Source organism: Xenopus laevis, chromosome 2S, assembly GCF_017654675.1.
Source record: "Xenopus laevis strain J_2021 chromosome 2S, Xenopus_laevis_v10.1, whole genome shotgun sequence".
Taxonomy (NCBI): domain Eukaryota; kingdom Metazoa; phylum Chordata; class Amphibia; order Anura; family Pipidae; genus Xenopus; species Xenopus laevis.
Genome location: NC_054374.1, coordinates 6985392 through 6998071, shown reverse-complemented (window position 1 = coordinate 6998071; position 12680 = coordinate 6985392). Strand labels below are relative to the sequence as shown.

General features: G+C 40.5%; 1 protein-coding gene across 1 annotated transcript in view; it reads right to left on the bottom strand.

Moving 5' to 3' along the window:
* p2rx5.S (purinergic receptor P2X, ligand gated ion channel, 5 S homeolog) overlaps positions 1 to 7822 on the bottom strand; it is a 34561-nt gene extending 26739 nt beyond the window's left edge. Inside the window, exons 1-2 of the mRNA XM_018248816.2 lie at positions 7557 to 7822; positions 37 to 187 (exon numbers count right to left, since the gene is read on the bottom strand). Coding sequence (XP_018104305.1) covers positions 37 to 187; positions 7557 to 7693 — 288 coding nt within the window. The 5' untranslated portion in view covers positions 7694 to 7822. The remainder of the gene's footprint in view (positions 1 to 36; positions 188 to 7556) is intronic.
* Between the last annotated feature and the right edge of the window lie 4858 nt (positions 7823 to 12680).

Genomic DNA, 12680 nt, shown 5'->3' with positions numbered 1-12680 from the left:
ATTTTTGTTCCGCTCTAGTTTCAATCCACTACTGACCTGAGGGGGAATAACATAATCAACCACATCCCATAGTCTCTCGCCAAGTTCAGAAGTGTTAGTGAAAGCAACTCCCTTCAGCTTGGTGATGATGGAACTTTGTATGGAAGTGTCTGTTTCTTGGTATCCTTTCTTAACCACAAATACCCAACTGCGAAACAAAAGGATATTTCTAAATATGGGAATTCTTCAGCCCTTTCAGAGTTCAATTACGACAGCAAATTTGTGAGAAATGTAATGTCATGCTAAGGCATGTTAACAAAGAGAAACTGTGCCTTCTCCCCCTGGAGATCATAATACCATAGACATGAAAGGAATCACAATGGTTACGGTGCAGGTTTAACCAATTTATTCGTCCATGTGCACATGAACAAATGGAAGTCATCACCCCTAAAAAAAAAAAGTAATTGGGGGTGGGCATGGCTGAATAATTTGGTTAAACTCTAGCATTGTAGCTGGTGTGCTCCATTTACTTCTATATTATTTGTATTGAAAGCAACTGAGCATCCAACAGTGGCGCCAACTGGGCATCCAGGAGTGTTACCAAAGAAGAAATTATACTAAAAATGCTTTGAGAGTGTGTCTATACAGGGGAACCCAGGAGGTATAGGGGGCCCCACGAGACCCAAACAACAAGCAATTTGGTAAAACAGGACAACCTCTGGATATGTTTGGGGCCCTAAAATTAATTTGCTGTAGGTATGCACACTTTGTGGATGAATTCATCCTGAATCGTTCAGCGGGTTCACCTTCAGAGCAGGGCCGATTCTGCCATGAGGCAAGGTCAAACCCTTGCCTCAGGCGGCAGCGAGCGGCCAGTTACAAGGGGCGGCAAAAAGCCGCCTCTTGTAACTTTAAAGGAGAAGGAAAGCTATGGAGGCATTTTATTGCCAATAGATTAGCTGCAATAGTGCAAGATAAAATGCTATATTTATTCTGTAGAATGTTTTACCATACCGGAGTAAAAAGCTCTAGAAACTCTGTTTGTTTAGGATAGGAGCTGCAGTATTAATGTGGTGTGACATCACTTCCTGCCTGAGTCTCTCCCTGCTCTGGGCTCAGATTACAGTAGAGAAGGGAGGGGGAGGGGAAGAAGAGCAAACTGAGCATGCTCTTGCCCAGGGCAATGAGGTTTAAGCTGAAGGCAGGAAGTCTGATACAGAAGCCCATGAGTACACAATAGAAGGAAAGAAATGTGCTGTTTCTTTTGTCAGGGGACTCAGAGCAGCATTACTTTGGGGGTTTACTGGTATATTAAAATGGACCTTTCTGATAAGGCTTACTTACTTTTAACCTTTCCTTCTCCTTTAAGAGCCGAACTTCCGGGTTTTAACCCGGAAATTCGGCTCCGCTAGTGCAAAGAGCGCTCTAGCGCTCAATGCACCAGCGATACTGCCCCCTGAAACCCGCTCCGATGCTAATTTTTAAGCGCGGAGCGGGAGAGGAGGGGGGCGGCATCTGGGCTGCTGCCTCAGGCGGCAGCAGCCCCAGAATCGGCGCTGCTTCAGAGTAAGGCACCGCTAGGCCTTCCAAATATTCACAAATAGTAGATAGCACTCTGGAGAATCCATTTCCGTAGTTAAAAAGTTACTTTATTTAAATACACGACGGGGCAAATTCATCAAGGGTCGAATATCGAGGGTTAATCAACCCTCGATATTCGACTGGGAATGAAAATCCTTCGACTTCGAATATCGAAGTCGAAGGATTTTGCGCAAAAACTGCGATCGAAGGAATAATCGTTCGATCGAATGATTAAATCCTTCGAATCGCATGATTTGAAGGATTTTAATCCAACTATCGAAGGATTATCCTTCGACCAAAAAAACGTAGCCAAGCCTATGGGGACCTTCCCCATAGGCTAACATTGGGTTTGGTAGCTTATAGGTGGCGAACTAGGGGGTCTAAGTTTTTTCTTAAAGAGACAGTACTTCGACTATCGAATGGTCGAATAGTTGAACGATTTTTAGTTCGAATCCTTCGATTCGAAGTCGTAGTCGAAGGTCGAAGTAGCCCATTCGATGGTCAAAGTAGCCAAAAAAACACTTCGAAATTCGAAGTTTCTTTACTTCGAATCCTTCACTCGAAGTTATTGAATTGGCCCCAACATGTTTCGGATCAGGGTGATCCTTCATCAGGTGCTCATATAGTATATAATATAGAATTTGCTGAAGGGCCCAGTAACATCTAGTTATGCCACTGTGTCTATACTTAATCAAAACCCTTGACAACACTTTTATCAGTGGTTTTAGAGGTTTAAGAAAAAACGTATTTTTCTCTAAAACCACGAAGGCTAAGTCATTTATTAAAACAGCCAAATGTAAAAGGCATGAGCAAATAAAAATGTAGAAATGAACCAAATACTAATACAAGAACCTCTAAATCCTCTAAGGGCACACAGGCAGATTCGGGGAGATTAGTCGCCCGGTGAAGGAAACGTCGGAAAACGAATCGCTCCGAGTGCCATTCCGATGGCGATTTGCATTTTAGCCAGTGGGAAGGCAGGGGAGGCAGTTCAGGGAGATTAGTCGCCCCAAAGAAGAGGAGATTTGACGACGGGCGACTAATCTCCCTGAATCTGCCTGTGTGCCCTGACCCTAATTGTTTTTGCAAATAAAAAACCTGAAAAGTTTTAAAAGCAAGATTGGAAAGGGACAAATCCCGCTTCTACAATACCTCGATAACTTTTCTATTAGTGTTTTTTTTTTTTTTGATAAATTACACGTTTTCTATGTTTAGATTAAGTAGTATAACCCACAAGTTTTAGCCTTGAAAAGATAAGATTCATGAAAACAAACAAAATACAAGTGTTAGGAAATCAACCCTTGAAATCACCAGCTTGAATGATTCTAGTCTTTCACAATTATACTGCTTATACACATACAAATATTATACACAACTAATATCCCCATTGCATTAAATAGATAAATACAGCAGCATGACTTACTTAGGGGCAGACGTATCAAGTGTCGAATTTCGAGGGGTTAAATCCCTCGAAATTCGACTGGGGAATAGAATCGAATAGGGAATTGGGGCGAATTCAAGTGTCGAATTTCGAGGGGTTAAATCCCTCGAAATTCGACTGGGGAATAGAATCGAATAGGGAATTCGGGCGAATTTACGCGCTGGCGAATAGTCGCACGATCGAATATTTGATTGAAGGATTTTCATTCGATGGAATGATCGATCGAATGCCTTTTTACTCAATCAAAAACTTAGAAAACAAGCCTATGGGACTTTCCCATAGGCTTTTAAAGCAATTCGGTAGTTTAATCTGGAGAAGTAGGCAGTCGAAGTATTTTTAAAAGAGACAGTACTTCGACTATCGAATGGGCGAATATTCGCAGCGGTTTTGCGCTCGATCTATTCGAATCATTCTACACAGGCAAATTTACGCCAATTCGATAGTCGGGGAGCACAAAAAACTACTCGAAATTCAATTTTTTTTCCCTCTATTCATTCACCCGAGCTTAGGGGCCAATTCACTAAGGGTCGAATATCGAGGGTTAATTAACCCTCGATATTCGACTAGGAACTAAAATCCTTCGACTTCGAATATCGAAGTCGAAGGATTTAGCGCAGATAGTTCGATCGAACGATCGAAGGATAATTCCTTCGATCGAACGATTAAATCCTTCGAATCGAACGATTCGAAGGATTTAAATCCAACGATCGAAGGAATATCCTTCGATCAAAAAAAGTTAGCCAAGCCTATGGGGACCTTCCCCATAGGCTAACATTGACTTCGGTAGCTTTTAGATGGCGAACTAGGGGGTCGAAGTTTTTTTTAAAGAGACAGTACTTCGACTATCGAATGGTCGAATAGTCGGACGATTTTTACTTCGAATCCTTCGATAGTTGTAGTCGAAGGTCGAAGTAGCCCATTCGATGGTCGAAGTAGCCCAAAAAAACTTTTTTTTAACTTCGAATCCTTCACTCGAAGTTAGTGGATCGGCCCCTTAGTGAATGTGTCCCTTAGTATAAACGCTTATGAATATATGCGCTCGTACCTATAGTTTATGCTATTACCCAGTTTGTTTTACACGGAAACAGAAACACAACGTTAACATTTTTGAAAGATCAGAATAGCAATGACAGACAGCAAGAGGGATACTGTTTGTAGCCTCATACATTTCATACACTCACTTTGTAAAAAGAGGTTGACACTCCCTCATTCTCCTATACTAGTAAGCAACAACCTGACTTCTGTTTGTCTTTAGTGAATCAGACATAGAAGTTCTGGTGAATATACCTGAAAAAAAAAACCTTTGTTTTTAACAAGCAGAAAGAAACAGAAAAGTAATTCTCTAGGAAACTGAGACCAAACAACGAGTGTAATTTTTTTATATGTGCCAGTCAGTATTCTGAGAAACATTCATGTTTGTATAGGGAAGGGTAGGGTTAACCAGAAAATTAATTTTCCCAGGGTTGTACCCGACCATTTTAGATTAAACAATGTTTATAAGTGAGATTTACAGGTTGTGAATGTGATTTAATTCCATCGTAATTAGAAGGTATGTGAGTGATGTACAACATTAAAGTACAGTAGAAGGAGCCACACACATGCACTTATATGTAGTTGGGGAGCTTCATTAATTCAACCAACAAAGCACCAATGTTTCGGGGGGCTACACCCTCCCTTTGTCAGGATGCCACCTTCTCCTGTCCCCCTTTACAGACAATTGGTCGCAGCGTCAATTCCTGGGAATCCTGTCCGGTTTTCCTGATTTAGAAAACCAGGTAGGCGGTTTTGACCCTGGGCATCTCTTCTGAAAACTGGGCTGTCCATGTCATAGTCGGACAGGTGGCAACCCTAATACAAAGTCCAGTGCACAACCACCTGTAGGGACCCATAGGGTTAATGTGCCCCTATGGCTTTAAATCCCTACACTTCCTGATCTTCCTAGTTGCTGGGCAGATGCCAATGTAGCTAGTTGAAATTGACATATCCCAGGCTTTCTGACCACTTCCTGTCACACTTTGGTATAGTAAGTGAGAAGGGGTGGATCTTCCTGTTTGGTTTCTGGTGTCTGACGTAGCTGGATTTTCCAGGGAGCCTGGGTACAACAAGGCACAATAAAGACAGTTTGTCCTAGAAGGACCTGAACCTGTTGTGTGGAAGTCGGGGAGAGGGACCCCATGAATGAGGCTAGTGAGTGGCACAAATCAGGGCCGGAACTAGGGGTAGGCAGAGTAGGCACGTGCCTAGGGCTCAAAGCTGAGGGGGCGCCAGGCACGTACCTGCTCTGTCGCCTACCCCATGTCCGGTCCTGTGTCTCCCTGACTGGCGCTGGTAATTTCTGTTTCAAATGCGCCTGCGCGCATGCGCTTAGTTTCGCGCATGCGCGATTGAGCGCACACTAAGCCAGTGCCGGTTTGGCCCGGCTCTGGCAGGAATATAATGTTATAGACTCTCTAGGAGAGTGAGACAGTGAGGGAAGAGAGAAAGAGCAGCTTTGTGCTCCATCAAGGAAGTGTAGCAGGGAGTAGCTTCCCAGGCTGTAAGATTTACCTACAGTGTTGGGGTATTCAGTTCACTGGGTGCTAGTCTGGTGTGACTACTGATGCAACCCATTGTGAAGCTGCCGCCAAGTCCAGGGTGATGCCAAGTCCAGGGTGATGCCAACTCCCTGGTTCTCAGTATCAAAAGGCCACAGTTGGGCACCATCCATCAAAAAAGTCAATACAAATACATTGAAACCTTTCAGAAGGTCAGGAGTTAATTTTAAGCTGAACTACCCATTTAAAGGTTTATGTCGATATGCACCCATTTCAGAACACTTGTATCTGTGGGTGCCTTTGTCACCTAGGACTTGGCCCCTGGGCTGGATTTTGGACATGTCTGAATTAAGGAAAACTTGGGGCAGATGCCAGTTAGTGGCAAGTCCACTTATACTGCAAAAAACACGTTGCATTGCGGATGAACTATGCGTTCCATTAGTAACTGAACCCTAAAAAGTTCAGTACATATACATTGAATCTATCAACAAGAAAGAGCAAAATTAAATGAGCCCACGTACCCCAGATAAACTGTAACTCACAGGAGCAATGCCTGACAAACACGCTGCATTACCAGCATCATCTATTCAATGGACTTTTATTAAATCACCCGATTCACTGAATTCACTAAAGGTCTCACTAAGACCAATATATATCTTAAATATAATGCAACAGAGATATTATTAGCTATAGACAGATAGATAGTCAGCCAGACTTATAGATAGAGATACCTATAAACAGATAGACAATTGGATATAAAACAGATGAGTTGGGTATGATTGTTAGATAACAGACTGGCCGACCTATACAGGCTATAAAATCAAGAGACAGAGAGATGTCGCTTCTTTACATAGTTAACACATTTAGAAGGAATGAATAGGAAATTGTACAATAAAGCCTACATCCTGTTACCAGACTCGACCATACATATAGTAAGCGTATAGTAAGCATATAGTAAGCATATACAGTATATACAGTAGGCATAGCGTAAGCACATACAGTAAGCATATAGTAAGTATATACAGTATATACAGTAAGCATATAGTATGTATATACAGTATATACAGTAAGCATATAGTAAGTATATACAGTATATACAGTAAGCATATAGTAAGTATATACAGTATATACAGTAAGCATAAAGTAAGTATATACAGTATATACAGTAAGCATATACAGTAGTAAGTTTATACAGTATATACAGTAAGCATAAAGTAAGTATATACAGTATATACAGTAAGCATATAGTAAGTTTATACAGTATATATATAGAGTCAGCATATAGTAAGTTTATACAGTAGATATAGTAAGCATATAGTAAGTATATACAGTATATACAGTAAGCATATAAAACATTTATACAGTATATACAGTAAGCATAAAGTATATATAGTAGGCATACCATAAGTATATACAGTACATACAGTAAGCATATAGTAAGTATATACAGTATATACAGTAAGCATAAAGTAAGTATATACAGTATATACAGTAAGCATATAGTAAGTTTATACAGTATATACAGTAAGCATATAAACGTTTATACAGTAAATATATATATAGCATAGTAAGTGTATACAGTATATATAGTAAGCATATAGTAAGTATATACAGTATATACAGTAAGCATAAAGTAAGTATATACAGTACATACAGTAAGCATATAGTAATTATATACAGTATATACAGTAAGCATATAGTAAGTATATACAGTATATACAGTAAGCATATAGTAAGTATATATAGTAGGCATACCATAAGCATATACAGTACATATAGTAAGCATATAAGTATATACAGTACATACAGTAAACATATAGTAAGTATATACGGTATATACAGTAAGCATATAGTAAGTATATACGGTGTATACAGTAAGCACATAGTAAGTATATACGGTATATACAGTAAGCATATAGTACATGTCACTTGCTCACTACAAACAGAAGGCACAGAACCTGTACAAGTGCTCAGCCAACTCAGCACAATATAAAGAATACATAAAAGAGAAGAGTCCTTACCCTACTAGATAAGCCAGAAGTGACAGCTGTACAACACGGAATAAAATCCCCACCTTTTTGTTCTTGGCTATGACATATTTTTCAGTTTTATAGTCAAAGAAAGACAGGAACAAGCCTTTCCAAGCGACCTGCCCCATTCTCCCCGCTCACATTGCAGCAGAGCAGAAGCCGGGGGAAGATACTGCAGCTCTGAGACAGACACACGTGCTCTCACTTCCTCAGCTCCTCTCACTGCTCAGCTCTTGGGAGCTCACTGGAAGCTGCTTGGGGAACAGCAGGGAACTGCGAATGGGACCCAGTATTTGCCAATGGAGCCCAACCACAGGCTCTGGAAGTCTGATCAGTGCCATGTGCTGCAATGCTCACTGGATCCCTGTACTTAGCCCGACCCTGTCTCAATGGTGCAATATGGACCAAAGATTTGCAGTATATAGAATATATAGAATATATATTATAGAATAATATATTGAATAATATAGATAATGGATATATAAGTATAACAAATGAAGGCAGGATTCATAGGTTGATCATCCATTAAATAAATAGAGTAAATAAATAAATATATATTTATAGGGACACAGTTCAGAATGCTTGGAATGCATGTATTGTATGTATGGCTTATGTTGCATGGTCTGGAGGGGGTAACTGTACTGTAGTTGGGTTCAGAGCTGCTGCATTTAAAGGGGACCTGTCACCCAGACATAAAAACCTGTATAATAAAAGTCCTTTTCAAATGAAACGTGAAATCCAATTGTTTTTTTATTAAATCATTCACAGCTGTTGTAAATTCATTTAAAAATCTCAGCTGTTAATCAAATATTGTCTGCCCCTCCTCTATGCCTTAGGCAATTACTTTCACTTTCCATTCAGCACTTCCTACATGTCACTGCTCTCCCCACATTCCCCCGTTCTCTTCACCATTTAATTGTGTAACCAGGACATGGGGATGGACATCAGGTCCCCCATTCTCTTCACCATTTAATTGTGTAACCAGGGCCTGGGGATGGACATCAGGTCCCCCATTCTCTTCACCATTTAATTGTGTAACCAGGACATGGGGATGGACATCAGGTCCCCCGTTCTCTTCACCATATAATTGTGTAGCCAGGACATGGGGATGGACATCAGGTCCCCCATTCTCTTCACCATTTAATTGTGTAACCAGGACATGGGGATGGACATCAGGTCCCCCGTTCTCTTCACCATATAATTGTGTAGCCAGGACATGGGGATGGACATCAGGTCCCCCGTTCTCTTCACCATATAATTGTGTAGCCAGGACATGGGGATGGACATCAGGTCCCCCATTCTGGTGCACAAACAAAATTCTGAGATGATACAAGACTTGTCTTAATAACAGTGTCCACAAAATGGCTCCTGCCTGCTTGTTATAATTATTAATTCCCAGACTGAAGGAAACAAGATTCAAATAATTTATATAGTGTAATTAAAGCTTATTTTGCTTGACTAACGTGAAAAAATAGGATTTGGAAGAATTTTTTCGGATGCCAGGTCTCCTTTAAGGCAATACATATATGTAAGATCATATGACCGGATCACACACAGGTATAGACAGTGCTACGCAATATGTTGGTGCTATATAAATACATGTTTATAATAATAATAACAATAGTGTTTCCTTGGTGCCATTTGAAACATAATGGATAATCAGACTCAGTTCATGTGTTTATCTAAGTCACTGCGTGAAGATCACACTCTGAGCGTTGACTGTTATAAGAACGGATTCTGTACAATCCTATAGAAAGGGCTGCTGCTTCTGGGCACCTCTATGGAAAGACCTGACAATGTTAACTCCAACAATGTAAGGATCTTGCCCCTCATTGCTGCTAATTACACAGCAAACAGCTAATGCAAACTGGCCTGTCTAGTTTCTGCTTGACTCTCAATAATGACATATTATTATTATACGTGGCACCTACACAAATCCCCAGTCACACAAGAATGCTGTTGATTTAAAGGGATGGTTCACCTTTATATTAACTTTAAAGGGATACTGTCATGGGAAAATGAATCAGTTAATAGTGCTGCTCCAGCAGAATTCTGCACTGAAATCCATTTCTCAAAAGAGCAAACAGGTTTTTTTATATTCAATTTTGAAATCTGGCATGGGGCTAGACATATTGCCAGTTTCCCAGCTGCCCCTGGTCATGTGACTTGTGCCTGCACTTTAGGAGAGAAATGCTTTCTGGCAGGCTGCTGTTTTTCCTTCTCAATGTAACTGAATGTGTCTCAGTGAGACATGGATTTTTACTATTGAGTGTTGTTCTTAGATCTACCAGGCAGCTGTTATCTTGTGTTAGGGAGCTTCTATCTGGTTACCTTCCCATTGCTCTTTTGTTTGGCTGCTGGGGGGGGGGGAAAGGGAGTGGGTGATATCACTCTAACTTGCAGTACAGCAGTAAAGAGTGATTGAAGTTAATCAGAGCACAAGTCACATGACTGGGGGCCGCTGGGAAATTGACAATATGTCTAGCCCCACGTCAGATTTCAAAATTGAATATAAAAAAATCTGTTTACTCTTTTGAGAAATAGATTTCAGGGCAAAATTCTGCTGGAGCAGCACTATTAACTGATTCATTTTGAAAACATTTTTTTTCCCCATGACAGTATCCCTTTAAACTGTTTTTGCGCATTGCCGACTTTTAAGAAGAGCTTGAAGGTGCCATAATCTTTTGGAGCAAACATAACAACTTTCTCAGTAAGAAGTTCTATTATATACACTGCGCACTGGCGCAAACTAGAAAATTCTCAAACCTTCTGCCACTGTCTAAAGAGGTTGCTAAACAGTTTCCGGGTTTGCTCTATTAAGCTGTATTAAAATTGCGCAAAAGAAAATGTGTCTGTTACCAACTTTTATTACATTCCCCCATAAATTCCGTATCACTGTACAAACAGATCGTTGGAAATATGTTGCACAAAAGCAGCTGATGTCAGTCCAACTAGGGAAGCCTAAAACGACATTGAAGCCTATTTCATAGTCATTCCTTATTTCTATGAGAAGAAAGAGGCTAAATAGATGGAATCAATTCAGATGTCCAGTAAACAGATCTCTCGTTTTATCTATTCTATAGAGAATTTACTATTACCTGGCATACAGCACTGATCCCCAGGCCTTTAGGTGGTTTTCATATATTTAAATTTGTGGAATAATCTATGGTTGAGTTATGGTCACTGAACATCACACATGTTCAGCAGTCAGGGTTTTCAAAAACCCAGGTGTAGCTTCAGATACTGACAGTTTTCATACTTCCCAACATTTTGGAAGTAAAAAGAGGGACAAAATTTTTTTCCCGCACGTAGCGCAGCAATTTTTTTGACCACACCCCTTTCTGGGGCCACACCCCCTATTACCATGTTTGTTTTACAAAATTTGGCAGGTTATGAAAGTTTGAAAATATTTCTCCTTATCTAAACTGTGTTTTTGTGTCTCAAAATTGTTACAAAGTATCTTATTTGCACCTGTTAGCTCTGCTAAAAGCCAATTAAGTGAGAAACTTAGTTTCTTTTTCTGGCTGTTCAGTCAGTGCAGAGAAAAGAGGGACTTTCCAGTACAAATGAGGGACTGCGGGTTGAGCTGTCAAAAGAGGGACTGTCCCTCTGAAAAAGGGACAGTTGGGAGGTATGAGTTTTACATTATAGTTTAACGGTAACAGCAATCTCAAACCAAACCTCAAACCAGCGAAATAAATAAGTGTTTACTCGTGCCCTTTTTGGGGACTTGGATCTTCTGTAGCAATACAGAAACCCTTCTCCCCAAGAGGAGGCAGGGGAAATGGGAAGGGAATGAGAGAGAAAGTCCAAAAGTCTGAATGAGCAGCGTATATATGTGAGTCAGAACAATGAACACAAGATAGAGTCAGTCAGGGTTCCAAAATACAGAGAACACCAGTCCAACACAAGGGATCAAACAAGGAACACTCAAGAGTATAAAAAGAAACAACCCAGTAAGCATAGTCTTACTTGGTCCATTTATTGAATATCAATACACAGTTTATATTCCCAACATACAGCCACCCTGTGTATCCTGGGTTTGAACTTTTGTTGGAAAATATAGTGGCCTTCATATCTCTGTTCTTTCTTCCATTAATAACATTGACATTTTCCCAGCTCGGACAGTTAAAAATTGTGCCTGGTGCTTGTCTTACTTAATAAGACCCCAACCCTGGATATGTAACGTGTGTAGAATGGCACTGTAAGGCTTTATTTAGTCTTCTATAAACAGATATCGTGATATATTAATATATGTTGTTATATAAATCCCCTTTTTTCAGTCATTTCTCACTAGTTTGCCCATACCTAGTGCATCCTGTTTGGGCATTGCTGTTTGTTTAACCAGCTTATTATGCATTTCTTGGTATGGCTTCTTCAAAGAAATGAAGTTTGTTAGGTGTGGCCATGATTGCATAGCTGAAGCAGCTTTAAGATAATTGGAGTTCAAATATAATTCAAGCAACCACATCAAACTGCTTTTGTATAGAGAGGGATAGTCCTAAATCATTTTCTGAACTGCATGTGGGCATAGGCACATCTCAGGGACATACATTGTGTTTCTTCAGGGGAACATTCTCAATCGGAGAGGAAGTTCTAAAGGTGGCCATATACGATAAGATCCGCTCGTTTGGCGAGGTCGCCAAACGAGCAGATCTTTCCCCGATATGCCAACCACCCTCCTCAGAGCAGTGGCAGGATGATGAGGATTGCGTATTATGCCTATGTGTTGTCCTAGATATGCATAGATGTCCTGCTAGATGGTCATTTTAGGGGGAGTTTTTTGGAGGAACCCTTATTTGCTGTCCGAGATATTCTTGGAACTATGGCACAATGGTTGATTTCCTATATGTTAACCCTGAGCCCTGTTTTAAGCTGAAGGCACCCTATGTAAAGACTGGTCCTCCAAGAGGGACTCAAACCAGTAAGGTCAGACAGTCATTTTGCTAGCTAACTGGAGTCTAGTGGAACAATGTCTAAGTAGTGGTTTTGGTTAAGCAAGGACTACGTATGAGAAGTAATCTCTAAAATCTGTCAAGGTTTCCAACCTCTGCCTATCCTGAATACTAAAAAATGCTTAAATGTGCACCACCCTGGAGGCAAGGGCATGGTAGC